This window comes from Triturus cristatus, chromosome 9, assembly GCF_964204655.1.
Source record: "Triturus cristatus chromosome 9, aTriCri1.1, whole genome shotgun sequence".
Lineage (NCBI taxonomy): Eukaryota > Metazoa > Chordata > Amphibia > Caudata > Salamandridae > Triturus > Triturus cristatus.
Genome location: NC_140592.1, coordinates 228,575,286 through 228,593,322, shown reverse-complemented (window position 1 = coordinate 228,593,322; position 18,037 = coordinate 228,575,286). Strand labels below are relative to the sequence as shown.

The following is an 18,037-nucleotide window of genomic DNA, read 5'->3' as shown; positions in this document are numbered from 1 at the left end:
TAGCATTGACTTTAACAATAAAAATGTATTTCCACCCTGGTAAACCTTTTTAGCAGCATCGGGATAATGAAAGACAGGGTAAAAACATAAATTACTAACTTGTACCATGCAGTTTGCAAGCAGCTCTTTGATGACAGTTTATAGGTCACTGTGCTAGATTATGGTTGTCACTTATGTACTGCACAGTAACAAAATAATCTTTGTGACAAAAGCAATAACCCACTCACCTATGCACATAAAATACTGTATTTAAAATGCATGGTACACATTCTTTGCAATAGGCATATTAACCCTCTGTGCTACATTAGATAACTCAAAGCTGCCACAGGACAAAACTCATCTCCCTCCAGCAGGTACATTAATCACTGGTGTTATCTTGACACTTTTATTGTTGCTGGAAAACTGCTAATTATACAAGTGCAGTGCTTTTTAAACTGCTGCCTGCGGACCCCCTGGGGAAAGTGTCAAGGACCCCTGGGGTCCCCGGACCACAGTTTGGGAAACACTGCCCTATTGCATAGGCTGGCACATAAATAAGCTAAAATTACACATCTTCAGATATCGACCTCGGATAAATATAATTCTCAACACAAAAACATAAGGACAGGACAAACATAAAAACATTAGTGAACAAAACATTTGTAAACATGCACAGTACACACAATATATAAAAAAAAGGGCCTTCAAAGACAGGCTATACATAAGAGAGCTACGTTGAGTTACAATTCAAACTACCCGCAGAGTTCTCACCAGTACGTCTGCATTTTCTTAGGAGAAACATTCTCACCTCTAAATCGTGTATAGTGATGTATTTATAATGACTGTTGCTTGATATTCCATCCATATGATGTAACATAGAAAGTCGTCCACATTAGATCTTCAAATCATTTAATTACCTGTGTTTAGTACAGAGAAGATTCATCAAGTTCCATATTTATTACCTATGCAGAAATACGAACTATAATTGTACTCCGTTGTAACAAACCGATCAATGTCATGTGAATATTTCCCGACCCCCAGAAGATAGAAATCCACCCAGACTCCCCATCTCGTAATGAATTATATAAGCTATATGAAAGCCTCATTGTGAAACAGCCGGTCCACATAGTAAAGAAAACTTAATATCTCACACACACACACATTATAAATATCTTCAGATCGAGGGTCGGAGAGAGCACTCCAATCACAGTATTATGTACCCTTTAATGAGAGAAATCATCTGTACCATCCACATACCAAAATCTGAGTTTCTGTGGCTGTCTGCCCTTCAAAACAGATCGAAGAGTTCTATGATGCCATGCTCTGACTCTTCTGCCCTATCATGGGGATAAATAGTATGACAGTTTGCAGGAGGCCAATGGCTATGATACCTCTCGTGAAGCAGGTCTCTTCTCACCACCCTGGCCCAGACACAGAATAATCTGTTTTCTATGCCATGGAAATGCTTAGAGCGACCTAAGTCCTTGACCTCCAGCTCCCCACCTTGGAGGTAACGAGAAATATTGACAGAAGTCCTCCAGCTGGGCAGGCCTCTTCTACCTTGTAAGGCAGCCATCTGGGAAAAGTAGTGATCAGAAGCCTCTGGTCTCCGGTGGAGTCCTTGCTCCATCTCAACCTATGGCGTTGTGGACCATCTGCTTGTCATTGAAAGGCTTTCCCATTCATCAAGTGAAGGCTCGTTTACGTCCTCACACACTGCACCACTGCCATGCGGTAATGCAAAGACAGGGCGGGTGGGGTCACTGATGGTGTCAATTCAATTTGAAAAGCTTTTATTCGGTCAAATAGATCAACCATATAAGCAATACATTCATAAAACAATCTGATTAAAACAAAATGAAATGTAAAAACAGTGGGATTGAAAATATAAAAGTATCAAAGTTCATAAACATGATGAGTCAAGTACAAAAGTGCAAATGCATAAGTCACAAAGAGCCCCTAATATTTTACTTGGACATGAACAGTCCTGATTCAAAGTGCAAATGCATAGTATACCGAAAAGAAGCATACAGTCAATTATCAATGATCAAAGATTTCCTAGTACTAATAGCTTTCATAAGAAATGTGGCTAAATAGAAACACAATTGTGGATCATCCAGTCTAAAAAGCAACTCCATGGCATTTTTAATAGATCTGGTGTTATAATATAAAAAGAAAGGTTTTAGATAAAATTTTCTAAGATGAGTATAAAAAGTAGAAAAAAGTAGCATGTGGCAACAGCTTTGGTGGGAGACTCCGTCACATGGGCATGGGTGGGTAGAACTCTGTTTCGTGACTGGGAAGTTGACGAGATTATGTATAGTACCCAGTCTTAAACGTGTCAACACGAAACGGTGTGATGCTCTAGTCACAACTGACAAATAACTTTGAAAACCCTCTTTAAGATCCATTAGCAGTAAAAAAACAAGAGTTGGTTGAGTCTTGATAGCATGGGATCTAGCCTCTATTTTGTTAGCCAGCATAACTGTTTTTATCTCTGTTCTAGCAACAGAAACTGTACACTCTGGGTCCAATCGGATATCACAGTTGAATAAAAACTTAAACCAATGGATATTATAATTAAGCCAGGGTATTTTTAAACAGTTTTCCAAATTAAGGCAGTCCCGTATTATAGATTGCGTGAACAATGTCTCCTCTTTTGACCATATAGATTTCCATAATAGGAGAGGGTGTATTGGAACCAAGTCTGAAATATATTTAATGCCCACCTCCCTATGGATCAGTTCAGTCGAGGCAGATAAAGGGGCACACAGTAGACGTTTTAAAAATGAATTTTCAATTTGTTGTAATTTATTACCTTGGCAGTGGCCGCAAACACCTGCCCCATAAAGTGCTGCTGTGACACATCGTATCTCGTAAATTGTCAACATGTCTCTGATGCATCGATTGCCTAGTTTGACAGCAAATCTAAAAATACCATTAATGTTTCTCAACATCTTAGGACAGGCATTATCCTGTTCCTGGACCCATGACCTATTTCCTGCGAACGTGATGCCTAAATAACTGAATGTTTTAACTGTCTGAACCTTGGAGCCTTCGATGTGATAAGTGCTAGATGTTATAGGGTTCCTGCCACAGGCCATTACAAAAGTTTTCGATTTGTTAATTAAAAGTTTCCTTTTAGCAATAAAAGCAGTAAAATTATCCATAAGACGTTGTACCAATGGGAGTACGGGAGAGTAAAACCGCGCCGTCCGCATATAAAAGGATTGGGACGGGCATACCATCAACCCTTGGGGCATCCGACTCAAACAATTTCAGGGCTGCGTCTACTTCGTTAATAAACAAAGAAAAAAGCAATGGGGCCAGAACGCAGCCCTGTCGGATGCCTCTTTTAACTTTAAAAGAGGGAGTATATTCGCCTAAGAGACCATACCGCACCTTGCTTGACAGATTTCCATATAATCTTGCTAGGAAATAGATTATCTCCTTAGGGGCACCCATATCTAGCAATAATGGCCATAAAATTGAATGGTCTACCAAATCAAAGGCGCTGCTAAGGTCAGCAAAACATACATATAAATTTCCTTCCCTAGCTAGGGTATACTTTCCAATCAAGAGGTCCAAATTGACACACTACTCTAGTGTGCCAACTCCCTTTCTAAATCCATATTGTACTGGAGTAAGAATTACCTTCTCTTGAACCAAAGCTTCTAGTCTCGATAACATGACCCTACTCATGATCTTAATAGACGAGTCAAGTAGAGATATTGGGCGGTAATTACAAACATCGGTTTTGACTCCTTTCTTATGTATGGGTACTATTATGGATTCGCCCCATGACAAAGGGAGTTGGGTCTCAACGGCGGCATTAAAAACTCTTGTTAAAAAAGGGGACCATAGAACAATTTCATTCTTATAAAAATCTATGGGGACCCCGTCGGGTCCTGGTGCCTTACCCCCCTTACTGCTAATTATACCATCGGTAACTTCTTTTATGCTAATTGATAAGGGAATAATTCGTCATTCATAGGAGTACTGGTTGGATTGGATGGGTAATACAACTGTATTAATAGGGTTAAAAATATTAGAAAAATGGGTTACCCAAGCGTTACAGTTGATATAGGAGTTAATTTCAGGAATATGGTCATCCTTCAAGAAGGTGCTATTTACAGTATCCCAGAACAATTTGCTATTTTTTGTGTCGGCTGCCAGGCTTAAATCTTACCAGGCTATTTCTTGGAGTTCCGTTTTTCTAATTTTTAGGGCTCTAGCATATTCTGCACACAAGGCCTTGATTATATCCGAATTTCTAGGGTTACATCTCAAAGCTTGTTTGAGATTACTCAGGGCCTTCGTGCATCTGGTATCGAACCAGCCCGCCTTAGGTTTTTTATTTTTGCAGACTGGTTTCATCAAAAGATTCTCCACAATGTTGTTTATCTTGGTGAAATTCTCTAGCATCAATGCAGGATTGACCTCATCCCCTAGACAAACTTCAATTTCATTCTGACATTGGGTGACAACATCGTGCAAGATTTTAGGTGGGTCCACACCAGACCATTTTATCCGGACACCATTAGGTCTAGTAGGGACAATGCATGAGCTTTGGGGTGCGCTGAAAATATGTTTTGGTCCCCAACATAGTAAATACACAGAAATGCTGTTATGATCGCTAGTAGGTTGATCCATTATCCAGGGTAGGGAAAATAAATGTGCACTATTACAGGAAATGATGATGTGATCAATATTAGACATTGCATTCCTACCTGTGAATGTGGGGCATTTCATATTGTGTTTGTCAGTAGCACAATGTAACAGTTCTAAGTCCCATTTAGCCATAGCACCATTTAGAGCCGTACCATATTCGCAGTGGGGGAAATGCATATGGCAATCATCATCAGATTCAGATTCCCCCCTCCTAGGGCCACAAACTTTGGTTAAAGATAATGGACATATTTGAACGTTAAAATCACCCACCCAAAGGATAACAATTGACCTCCTGATAGTACTGGTCAGCTTCTCAAGTTCTCTTTCCAGATCGTTAATAATTAAGCCACGTGAGGAGCTGAACACATTGTTGTAAACATTAATCAGAATGACATCTTTACCTACAGGGGAAACCAGCCACATAATCTGAGCATAAATACCCACATTAGTACAACTTTTAATTTTACATTTCTTTAAACTGATGGAGATCCGAATTGGCTCTACCGGCGGGCGAAGCCTGAGACGGAAGCCAATGGGAGGTAAAGCCCTCTACATAAATTGGATCAGTGCACCACGTCTCCTGTAGACAAATAATATCGTGTTGAGCCGATATGAAATCTAACCATGATGGAGTACCTTTTTTGCTATTAAAACCAGCAATATTCCAAATAGTGATACCCTATGACCGTATTCGTTACATCAAGTTGCTGAAGTGGTTCTCCGTGTCCCACCTCTTTTCTAGTGATAATTGCTTCTGGTAAGATACATTCTAGTTCACTAGAGACAATGGATGGACATATTGCATTTTTAGTTAAAATCCCACCCTGCTCCAACATGCATAGATGGGCCTTTCTAGTTGTATTCTTAATATTTAAATTCCCTGTTTTGGGACTTTTGGTTACACGTCTTTCCCTTATTACCTGACTAATCCATAACGGTCCCTCACGTCAATCATTGCTGTCCAAATTACCTAACACCTCATATTAGTTACTGGGACAGCAAAATTGGATACGGGAGGGGGTACAAAAAAGGGATTGAAGGAGGTCCATTTCTAGGTCGACCTGCATTTCCGTTTTCGAGTGTTCCCATTAAATGTCTATAAAAGTATCCTAAGGGGAGAAGAGTAGTGTTAAATTCCCGAGATGAGGGTAATGGCGCGTTTTTGAGTTTATTAAACGCCCACCTCGGGGACCTAAAATTAATAATTATGCAATCACTGACAAAACATTTTTTTGAAGGTCCGATCCAACCTACTCTACGTGTTGTCAGGATCTGGTTTATCCCTTCCATTGGGTAATTACAATTATTGGCTAACCAAAACACTACTTTATTTATGAGGGACTCGTGATCTTCTACCTGACCAAATTCGAATTTAGGTACGTTGGCCAGAATTGCGACGTATGCACTGCATTCAGGAGGCAGGTTTGTAACCGAGGTCATCTTCCTGTCCTCATGGACTGACACTCTTAGACCATCTAGTTTGGCAGAATTGGGTATAATAAGTTTATCCGGCTTAGTCACTGTTCTATCCTTCTGAGGTGGTTTAAATCCATAGTTATTAACTGAATTACCTGATACTAAAATTCTTTCATTTCCCCTATTCTTCACTTCTAAGGCAATAGACCGCTCCTTCGAATTATCAATAGCTTCCCTATCCTGAACAGTAATCAAATTAGTTGGGCCTATAGTAACATCTTTCTGTTGGGTTCTACTTGACTCCTTTATAAGTTTATCGTTAACTTTATCCAGCGCTCCAATAAATTTATGGATTTCTCTGGCCAAAGTATCTAATTTATCATATAATGGCCTTAGTAGCTCTATAATTTTATCAGATATAGTAGCCAATGTTAAATGTTGGGTTATAAGATCTGTTCTATTCGGCTGATCGACTAGCAAACCTGGTTTCGCAACACGAGTACTCTTAATTGCCTTTTTTGGCTTGGGGTTAGGATTGGAGTTCCCCCTTTCTAAAATGTTCTTTCTACATCCCCTAGTTTTTTCCAATGGTAGGGGGCTCTCAGGGGGAATCAAATTAGGGGTCAGTGATATTAGAGTACAATCCCCACTATTTCCTCCCGTACAATGGTGTCCGGGACCGACTCCCTAATGACCAGTGAGTTATTAGTCGATGTATTAATCTCAATCTCACCAGGGGGGCTGGGGAGAACACTGGCCTCATTTCCCTGGTCAGCCCCCATAAGGCTTGAACCCATAGAAAGAAGTCTCTGGGTTTGATTAATTTCTTCTGAAAGGACGTTAACTGCTTTAACCAAAAACAAATTGATCGCAGTACATGATCGATCGATAGGGGGCTTCACAGTTTTCCTCCTTGCCATAATCTTACTACGGGGAAAACTGTGCAAATGCCTAAAACGACACGTATTACACAATACAAATAGAATAGTCTACCACTTTGTACTCATTGGGCGTGAACTTGGGGTATTAAACATTAGGCAACCTATTAATTGTAAGGAGCAAATGCAGAATAAGTAGACCTAACGTAAAGTGACACGTGCTAGAAAGAGATACAGTACTATGATATCACTAAAATGTTTAAAATCCCACTATATCAAACATACAGAAATAGTCCAAAAAGTAGCAGCAATGGGAGTGGCAAAGAAAATGTCTGAGTAAAAATTACAAGTTCCAAATAATGGAAGAGAACCATGGATGGTAAGCTGTTCCCTCGTAGTTCGAGGTGTACACAGTTCTATTTATGTACAGTACCTTCCCTTGATATAGGCGTATTTCGGTTCCAGATGTGGTGCCAATTGTTAGAGGGGGGCCCTGCCCTGTCTCCTCCTGGCGATGACTGGCCCGGGCTGCGCCCGGGCACAGCCCAGGCGCGTCCCGCACTGCGGGAGGCTGCAGAGTGTTTAAGCGCCTCCAGGCGTGCTCTACCGCGTCACAGCGGGCGTCGGGCTGGGGCGTCTGGGAGGTGTATGTAATGCTGCCCTCACGGCGGCGATATCAGCGTGTTCCCTCTGCTGCTGCCAGTAACAATGTCCCGCGCTGCGGGAGGCTGCAGAGTGTTTAAGCGCCTCCAGGCGCGCTCTACTGCGTCACAGCGGGCGTCGGGCTGGGGCGTCTGGGAGGTGTAGGCAATGCTGCCCGTTGCCCTCACGGCGGTGATATCAGCGTGTTCCCCCTGCTGCTGCCAGTAACAATGACGGTGTCAATATTCCCAGCCCTACCCCTCTGGAAAAGACTGGACCACCAAATAATTTTTTGCTAACGAACCACCTGGCAGAATCTGTGAATGCAAGGGTGGATGAGCTCAGTTGTTGATGCCTAGCGGATCACAAGTGACAGTTACCTGGGGTGGGAGCAAGGTCTTTTCGGTGAGTGAGAAGAACCTTGGTTTGATCTATTCACCACCACTAAAAACACAATGTCAGTACTTCTGCACATCAGAGTTCTCGAGGCGTTTCTCACTCTGAGGCACGTTCTGCCTCAAGTGGAATTTGGGAATCTTATATGACTTCCTACTGATATCACTCCTGCCCAAGTTCTCAAGAAGATAAGGATTGACGGGGCCTAAGTTAACCTTTCCTACCTCCACCTTCAAGCATGGAGTTTAAGCAGTGACACCTGAACAACTCGACCTGCCTCTGTAGGTGATTGATATCCTCTTGGCAGCGAAACATCCCTCAACAGAAACTGTATACTCCTGTTGTTGGGACAGATGTCTGGCTAGGTGCGAACCAAACACCAACATGCTTCATGCAAAGTTATCTGATGTTTTATTATTTTTGTCCATAGCCCCTCTGTCATGCCACAGTGAGACCTTAGTTCGGTCGTCACTGCCTTCAAGCCGCTCCACAGCTGTCCTTTGCAGCTTCTCACACTTAAGACCGTGTTCCTAGTCACCGCAACATTCCTGCGGCTTGTGAGTAAAATTCTGTCTCTGTGTCAACTAGCCATACACCACTACCTTCCCAAACAAGCTTATTCTTTAAACATGTGCATCTTTCTTTCTTCCTAAAGCTGTGACACTGTTCCACGTTTGTCAGAAAATCAACTTGCCAGTGTTCTATGCTCTGCCTCACCACTTCAAGGAGAAGCAGAGACTCTACCATTTGGACTCCAAAAGAGCACTTAATTTCAACATTGTCCACATGATGTTCTCCAGTATAATCAATCATCTCTTTGTGGGGTTCACTGGAGTGAAAAAAGGCAACCCTGTGCAAAAGAGAACCATCTCCGGTTGGATTATGCTCTGCTTTAAGATTTGCTACTCATTAGCCAAAAAGAAGCCTCTAGAAGGACTAGGTGCTCATCCTACCAAGGCCAAACGCTGCTACCACTTCATTGGCATGCATAGTCCCCGCCATTGACATCTGCTAGGCACCTACGTGTGCGTGTCTCCGTACATTTACGAAGCAGTATTGCTTGGACAGCCAGATACTCCAAGAGAGGCATTTTGCATCTCTGTTCTGCAGTACTTTTTGGTGTGAGTCCAGTCAAAGACCCTCCTCCAACTAGGTACTGCTTTGGTAGCTATTTAAAAGATGAGGAATCTGCAGCTAGAGTATCTCTATCAAAAGTACAAGTTACTTACCTTGGGTAAACCTCTATGTGGTAGAGACTCTATCTAGCCACATATTCATCATCGACCCTCTCATCTTCCCTGTTCTGTGATTGGACTCTAATATCAATAAGATCCCAAGTCTAAGAAGGTGCACACTGATCACAACCAATTGTTTCCTGATCCAGTCTAATGTCGGGGGAATGTTCAAAAGGTGAAGAATCTCTATAGTCTGTACGAGAAAGCACTTTTTTAGAAAATGTATTTATTAGGTTGTATCAAGGTATAACAAGTACAAAATACCTAAAACAGTCGAGGTAAGCAGCCACCTGCAGAAGAAAGTTACTGAAGGTAAGTAGCATGTTCATCTTTAAACATGAAGTAAACTTGCCAGCACAATGTCTATAATTGATAAACAACAAAAAAGCAGACGCTCTAAATCAAACAAGAGAATACTCCAGTGAGTGAAGCTACAGTGACACACTGTCACGAAAATCTTCCAGTGGTGAACCAACGTTTGCAAACCATTGAAGCATTCCCATGCGAGTGAACAATAAGGGAGATATTGTCTATAATCGGAGTGGTTTGCAGCATTACATTTTGCTACACAAATTGGAGCAAGTGGCACATGCTGAAAACTGAGACGGAGGCAAGGTTAGAGTGGTGCTGTTCCTATCACGTCATAGTAAGAAATCTGGAAGGATGCCATTAGATATCCATTAGAGAGCTTCTCCTATTACTGGAAGGAATGGTAGGGTGGAGCCAAATAATAGACAGACTGTCTTGCCTGGTAACCTGCATAATAATCTCTATTAACTGTCAAGTACTGCAGAAACCTAAAATAGTTATTTGTAACTAATAGCATCAATAGTTTTGAGAATCCGTAATTGAGAGAAGCGTGCGTAAATAAAAAAAAAAAAAAGTTTTAAAAAAAAGTGGCCTAGTACCGAGCTTATAAAATTATGTGCAATAGCGAGCTATCTACTACTATTCTAGGTCTGATGTCATAGAATGTTCAAACAGGCATGCAACTCTGCAAACGATATTGCTGATCAACTACACCTGCATGCTAAAGGTGTCTTTATTTTCCTGGTTGATTATCTTCCTAGTAATTTTAACTATCTAATCTTTACTCCCCACTGCTACTTTTTAAACTATATAATATCAGGTCTACTTCTATAAATAGTAAACAAAATGGTCCTTTGCGTAACTAGCAAATTCAAACAGAAAATATTTAATGGAAGAAAACATCACTTAAAGTAAAATGAAAAACACAAACAGAGAAAAAATGACTTCAAAGGAATGTATTATGGCGCAAGTACATGAAACTGTCTATGTATACTGTACTGAAGGTTGCTCCAAATGTGCAAAATACAACAAAAGTGCTCATGCAGAGTGACAAGTGAAACTGAGGTGTCTGGATACATAAAATACAATAAAAGTTGAAGTTCACAGGGCTTCAGCCGCATGCGTGTTGCCTGTCTGGTATAACAGAATCCAAAATCCCTATTAAACAGGTCAACTAGAGGGTTATCTTAAATGTCCAAATAGGATCAGGCCTTAGTACAGGCAATTTTGTGAGCATCTCCGTTTCGACCCGAGACTCAGTTACTTAAAATCATCTGGGTGGGTCTTAATCAGAACGTGAGGGAGGGCCAAAACCCTTCGGCGATAGCAGGGAATGAGTAAAAAAGTGTGTGTTTTCTAAAATAAGTGCCTTTCGCATGCAACCACTCGCCTAGAGTTGCATGAAAAACCTTAATTGAGTGAATCCTATGGGGATAAGTAGACAGCAAGCCAGCTCGCCAATACAAAATTCAGAATATAAATAAAGCATAAAAAAGTAAATCAAAGATGAACAAAAATTTGGCAAAAAGTAAAGAGTGAATGCATTTATTCCACTCACCTCAAGGAAAATAGCTTTGCTAAGTTTGTTATGGGAGCCCTTCCAAATAATTCAGAGCAGGACTATTTTGTTTACTGTACTAAATGCTACCCAGGTCGTGAGGTTCACTGGGTCACCCCATGGGATTGTAATGGTATTTCTAGAAATAAGCTGAAGAAGCATTAATTGAATGGTGTTCACTGGATTGTGCTTTCCAAATCCATCTAGGCGAACCATACATACTGCAAATACATATTCATATTTTATCAACTTTAGGATCTAATAAAATATATTGAAAGAACATTTCTTATGAGTTAAGAGTAGTTCCAGATGTGGGGAGTTGAACTCTATCTTAATTCCTGATGCTGCCATGAGAGAGTGCACTTACAATTGTGAAATAGCATGGGGTGCTGAAGGGAGGTTTGAGTGGCTCTGGATTATCTGTTTATTTATATGGGTGTCTGGTAGACCATCTTGGTATCACCATCCAACGTTTTAGCTTGTTGGCCTACACCAGGTCTACATTAGTCCATTGGTCCTCATCCAGTAATACAGAGGGTGTAGGCTCTCTCTGTTATAAACCCTTAACTGCCAGTGCCAAATATGTGCTGAACAATTTCATACTTTAAAACACTAACATAAGCAATGATGGCCCACCCCTTCTTGTAGAATCTAAAAGTGAGCTGCCCCATTTACTACCTGCGCCACGATGGCCGGGTTCTTAGAGGTTAGCTTACGGACCTAGACACTATGGACCTGGCTTTCTTTGGTTGCATTAGAACCGTACTAGACAACTTCTGATGTGCTGCAGTGATTTGATAACCTGGGAGCTCTTCCACAGGGATAGTCTAACATGTGAACAGGGATTATTTGCATAACTCAGCTTTATGCATGCTTCCTTCAATATACCGCACGTGCTGTGTACTGGAGAAAATGTCAGGAGCATTTGAAGAGAGTGTATGTGTTCCCTACTGGTGTCTCATGTAGCTATTGAAAGACAACAAAGTTTCATTAGCTACTTGTTTTCTCAATTTCAGGACGGAAGGCTGAGTGGACATGTTTTAGTCCACTAAGCTGCCACACTCTAGCCACAAGCAATCAGCAGGTTGATGACAAATTGCAAGGCAACTAAAAATCTGTTTGCTAAAAGCCTCTTCTTTATAATGACCTCCCTGAACCCAGAAAATTTGATAGGAGTATGTGAATGAGTGACTGAATACTGCTCACCCAAGAGGGCATTTGTGTGCGAAAAATCAAATAGGAAATAGGAGAAACTGCATGGAAACAGTTTAAAAAATAAAAATAACCTCCCCATGTCCGTAGCTCTCTTCCAGTGCACATTAAAATGTAAGCCAGTACCTTAAATGTCAATTTCACCGTATATATACCCAACATGTTTGTTTACTCTGGCTGCTCGGGAGAGTGTCCCCTGTTCCACTCAATGCATGTGCTTTCAGTCACTCACACTTAAAACTGCGGCTGTACCAATACTAGATCCTCTTAGTCGGACAGAGATACTAGTTAAAGGTAGGGTTCTCATTTATTTACTTGTCATTTATTCAATTAAGGGGTTACCTGAAATCTTCTTTTGGCTCAAATTGATAACTGTAGGACAGGGAGTTAATGGGGCAAAGGTCGATTGTCTAGATTTTGCCGATAGCTCATATTTAGCCAAAAGCCGGCCTAAGAGACATACAGTTCCAAATGATTGCCATCAACACAAATGCGCCTACATACCAGTTCAGAACTCTATACTCCATTGAACGTGACCAGAAGCTTGTCCTCATCACGAGTGTGTCGTTTCTTCATTGTAGCTTACCTGCACATCAAACCTGGCAGTTATTCGCTTTGTTTGCAACTACAGAAGTGTAGAGCACCAGGAGTAGAGTATTGTCTCTCTGCTTAATCTGTTTGCTAAGTTCACCGACACTGCCTAAGTCCTGATTCGCTTTAGCATTTTTCATGACTGTGGTGCTTCAGAGTGCTCGGAAAATACAGGAAGGCTCCATGTTAGTGCTACACACAAAACGTTAGCCTAAACATATACAGCACTGTTCACTGTGAAAAATTATGTGAAAGAAAGGCACCCTGAGTTGTGATGACAGCCTCTGAATGGATGGTTGATTGAGACTTGTCGCAATAGAATATCGCATACGGTAAGTGCGGGTAGCAAATGGTACAGCTTATGTTTTATGACTGGTAAATTTCACCCACTGCATAAGATGTTCGGGTGTTGGAAATCATTAGCGGTTCATCACCTTGTTGCAGAATGTGCAAGCGGCAACTTAACATCCGCTGGAGAAATTGTACATATTTTGTGAGACCGATATTTCAAAGTACAGACTCTCACGCACGCCCGTGGGTGGCACTGAGCTGCTCCACATTGGTCTGTACTGCCCTAGAAGTGACAGTGCGAGCTCCACATAAGCACCGCCGTCTCTGCCTTCGCAAAAGTCTCCACTCCACTCCACGTCACAGGCTCGGTCCCCCTCCCAAGGCGTTCTCGTGAGAGATCATCTTTGCGCTCAAAGTTCGCTGATAAGTCAAAATCGAAGTCCAAGCACAAACATAAAAAATCAAAGTGATATTCAACCATATTCTGCCATTCTGAATCCAAAGAGAAGACTTGAGGGCGTCATGATGTGAGCCGCTCACCTTTGAGATCTCTGGTCACGGAGCAGATCCCTCAGCTGATCTGTCACCTCGAGTTTCCTAGCCATCGATGATGCCGCATGAGATTTAAATCTTCAAGGAGGCCATGCTTTCAGTTACCTCTTGCGTGCCTTCAGGCACAAAGAAACTGCAGGGGCACCAAGTAGGAATGTTCCTAGCAGATGCAGTCCTCTGTGTCATCTGACCCATTGAGACCCACCTCTGGCCCTATTCTGGCAGCAGTACAAGCTTCCACATCCTCTCCAGGACCTGCTCTGGTCTCTTCCACATCTGCATTGTCTATGCCACTGGTGCAGGAAGAGGATCCAGTACTGATACCAGTACCGACTGTCAGGCACTGAACTGGCTTCAGCTCGATTTCGACAGAGGTCATGTTACGAGATTACAAAAGTGCAACCAGTCGTCATACACCCGACTCGGACCCATTGCCTTTACCAGCATGTACAGACCAGCAGAAACTGCACCATCTTTTTGGCTCTATTTCAGATCATGGACACCCCAGTCCCCTTCACTACATAAATGTCTTTTACATGAACTTACAAGAAGCTAGTTTCCTTAACACTAGCTACCATCAGTTAAGACCAAAACAAGTTGTCCCCTCAGACATTTTTGCAGCCTGGGCCAACTACTTGTGAGACATTTCTCCCTACTAACAAGCAACGTTATCACCATCCTTATTTTCAATCAAATTAAATATCCATCACTACCATGGTTCTTTGCTCCGCCTCCCATCAAAAGAGGAAAAGAGGCTATGTTGGTTGGACCTCAAAAGGGCTTTGAGTTTTTACCTTGATAGTACCAAGGAACACTGTGTGACCAATATGTTTTTTTGGGGGTTCTCTGAGGAGAAAAAAGACGGTTGTGCACAAGAGGATCCTGTCTAGGTAAATAGTTCTCTGCATCAAGATCTGCTTTGCACGGGCCAAGAAGAAGCACCCAGAAGGTCAGAGCTGATTCTAGCAGGTATAAGGCTGCTACTAATGCGTTGGTTTGTAGTGTGCATGTCCTGATCTGCCAGTCTGAGACATGGGCGTTTGTGCAAGCATCAACAGCCAGGTCCGGCCAGAGAGGCACTTTGTTTGCTTGGTCCTGCAGGACTTTTTGGTCTGAGTCCACTTCACAGACCCTCCACCAGGAGAGGTTCTGTTTTGGTGTCTTACCTAACGTGAGTAATAAATGGTTAGCGGTGTTCATCTCAAGCTACTTACCTTTGGCAACAGTTTTTCTGGTGGATACTCTATCTGCAAATTCCTGTCTGCACCCTCACATCCTCATTTTTGCAGACTGGCCTCTCTTTAACTTCTAAAATGGTTCTGAGTTAGTGTTGTTCGAACACGAAATGCCTTTAAAAAACAAGAGACGAGGCATTTGGCAAAATAGGAACAGTTTCATCAGTTAAACAGTGTGGCCAGGAGAACAGTTACAAGCATAGGGTATGAGGACTGTCTACAAAGTACTGTGTACAATCTGTCCAACATAGGTTTTTATACAGTCCATTGAATGCAATAAAATGGTTCTTCCAGTTCTTTTTTGGGGAGGGTACGGGCCGTTATCTTTGGAGCCATAAATTGTTTTAGATGAGAAATCCAGGTGGGTCTCGGCCAGTAGATAAAATATCCAGATGTCTGGCATGGGGAGCGGGTGATCACTGCGTGTGCTGTGTCCTGATTGGTTAAGTGTTCCTGACTTCATGTGGCTAAGTGTTCCTAACTTAATGTGACTAACTTTATGGTGTTTTGGGAATGTGCACACCCCTCTGGTCATGTGTACTTCATTGGGGACAATCTCCGTGGACCATTGCGGTGCCGCTGAGCCTATCTGTTGGATTGACCTGGGATTTTCTGCTCGCACATTTGTCTGCTGGCTACCTGGATCCCCACCTGTGATCTGTCAATCAGTGATTCAGGCATTGATCTCAGGGCCTGTTTAACTACGTATTTCTGAGTCGGGATGAAGTGGAGTTAACAACGGGTGAATTTGTCAATAAGGGTGCAATTCCGTTTTTGTACGTGAATGTATCGTTATTGGCATCAACTTTTTTATTATTAACATTAGTATTCAGCACACTGGTACTAACATTTGTTCGAACTCCATGTCAGAGTGTACGGAAATGGAAAAATAAGAAACTAACATACGCATGCAGGGTTGGTGCCTATATATGTGGCTCAGCTGCATCACTTCTTGTGGGGTGGGGGGAGGGGGGTTACAGACCCAACGGTAGCTACATAGCACCACCTAGCTCGCATGGGAGACTGCTGTTCTAAGGTGAGGAATCTGCATTTGGATAGAAAATCCACCAGAAAGAACATTACCACCAACTTGTTCAATTTGCACTCACTATTGATCGAACTACAACATGAAAAGTGCTTTGCGGGCTTTCTGGAAGGATGGTGTGTCTGGTTTCTCTACGTGGGATGGCCACCAAAGATAGGAATGTCTTAAAAAAGCAAATATGTTGCAACTGACTTCAGTTGAAAGGTTTATATGACCGGCCTGAATTTGAAGGTTAGACCTAACATGCTTCACTTTTTCTTTCAGAACTGGGTCTCACCGACGGGCAGGAACTTGCAGTAGCTGATGTCACTACACCACAGACTGTGCTGTTCAAACTTCATTTTAGCACTTAACTCAGAAATACATTTTCTACAGTTTAGTGCCGGAAAACTCCAAAATTATGAACACTTTACGGGTGCTCTAACTCACTTGGCTTTTCTCACCGGTAGTTCTAATGTTGCCGCAAATTTGATTTTTGGTGAATTACTTTTACCAATGTACTCTGTTGAAAGTGTTTCTTCAAGTGTTTTTCATACCGGTCCAGATTCATGAGAAAACGGTGACAAGCCACTTAAAGGTGGCTTTTCACATTTGAAAAAAGTTTTTCTGTCAAAGCCTGAAAGCATTGTGTTGGAACATGAGAACGTCTCTCCTTGTATTAGAGACCCTGCTTTATGCATCAGAATCTATTTCTAAGGAGTTTTTTTTAAATGTACAGCTCGGTGTCCTAATTTAAAAACGTTTGCAGGTAAAGATGTAAATAATAAACGTATATGTTCGTTTTATTTAATATGAATATCATTTGCACAAAAGTGCCAGTTAGGCAAAAATGTAAAGAATTTATTTTGAAAAATGTGTAAACAGACTTGAAAATGTGTCCATGAAAATACCAATATGTTTTTTTTTTGGGGACTTAGATGTCATAGACATTTTGCATATTATTGCAGTTTACGCCCTCCTAGTATTAAGTTTCTTTACACAAATGAGAACTTTGAACTCATTGGGTGTGTCTATGCCAGAGGCTCGGAGGCATATTACCTTACTTTAACTGTTGGCATGACTTTCTGTCCTTTCTCCGTTGAGAGTACATGGACATTATGCATTGTTCAGCTTTACATTGTTCTCTGTTCATTAAGTACATCTATTAGTGAATGGCAAACATTTCTGCGGTTGTATGGGAAAGTGCCTAAGCGAACCATCCACCCCTGTTTCAGTAAATGAGGTCAAAATGTTCTATGACCCAGAAAAGCAGATGTCAAAGGTGTGCACACAGTTCAAGAGTTGCATTTTACCTAGTGACTTTCTCCTTGTAATTGCACTTTAAAGCATGCAGCTTTATTTTTAAATCCTTATCACTTCAGTGGTTAAAGCATTTATTAATAAAGACTTTAACTGTATGTTACAGCTTGGTGTGATATTCATGAATTGTTTGTTTTGTTTTAAACACAATTTACAAAACGGTTTGAAAAGATCTGCCAAATCCATATTGTGTAAGAATTAATCCCATAACAATCCAATTTATTGAATGTAAAACTGGGATGCTAAATACTTATTGTTTTTTGTTTTTGTTTTATTCTTTCTTGCCAAACATACACTCAGTGCTTAGTACACTCTGCCTGGCATCAGTGTTTGCATTACTTTTCATTCTCATCCGCCCTTGTAGCCACACAACTTATGTTTTAAATGTACATTTAAGGAGGGCAATCACTTATTTTTACAAGTCCTGGACTAGCCCTTCGTTTCACAACTTAAATCTAAAACGTTATCACACCTGCATGTACTGCAAAGTGATGTGCCAAATGTTCACTTACTTCTCTAACATCATACTTTCTGTTTTGCTGCCACTTTGCCTAACCTTTTAAATGCTTCTATTACTCCAGTATTGTAACTTTCATAGATTCGCATGCTTGAATCATTCCCCGTTGTAGAGATGGGAGTCCCCGGTATTATAATAAAAAAATATAGTCTCTATAGACATAACCACATAAGGCCTAGGCCTAATAATCTTTTAGTACATATCTATGTCC

The 18,037-nt window shown here is 41.4% G+C and overlaps 1 protein-coding gene across 3 annotated transcripts in view; it reads left to right on the top strand.

Annotated features, from left to right (window-relative positions):
• Positions 1 to 17,407, top strand: part of UBA3 (ubiquitin like modifier activating enzyme 3) — a 304,096-nt gene extending 286,689 nt beyond the window's left edge. For all 3 annotated transcript variants that reach the window (XM_085624784.1, XM_085624783.1, XM_085624785.1), the window contains one exon: positions 16,275 to 17,407. In XM_085624784.1, coding sequence (XP_085480910.1) covers positions 16,275 to 16,363 — 89 coding nt within the window. In that variant the 3' untranslated portion in view covers positions 16,364 to 17,407. The remainder of the gene's footprint in view (positions 1 to 16,274) is intronic.
• The last annotated feature ends 630 nt before the right edge of the window (positions 17,408 to 18,037 follow it).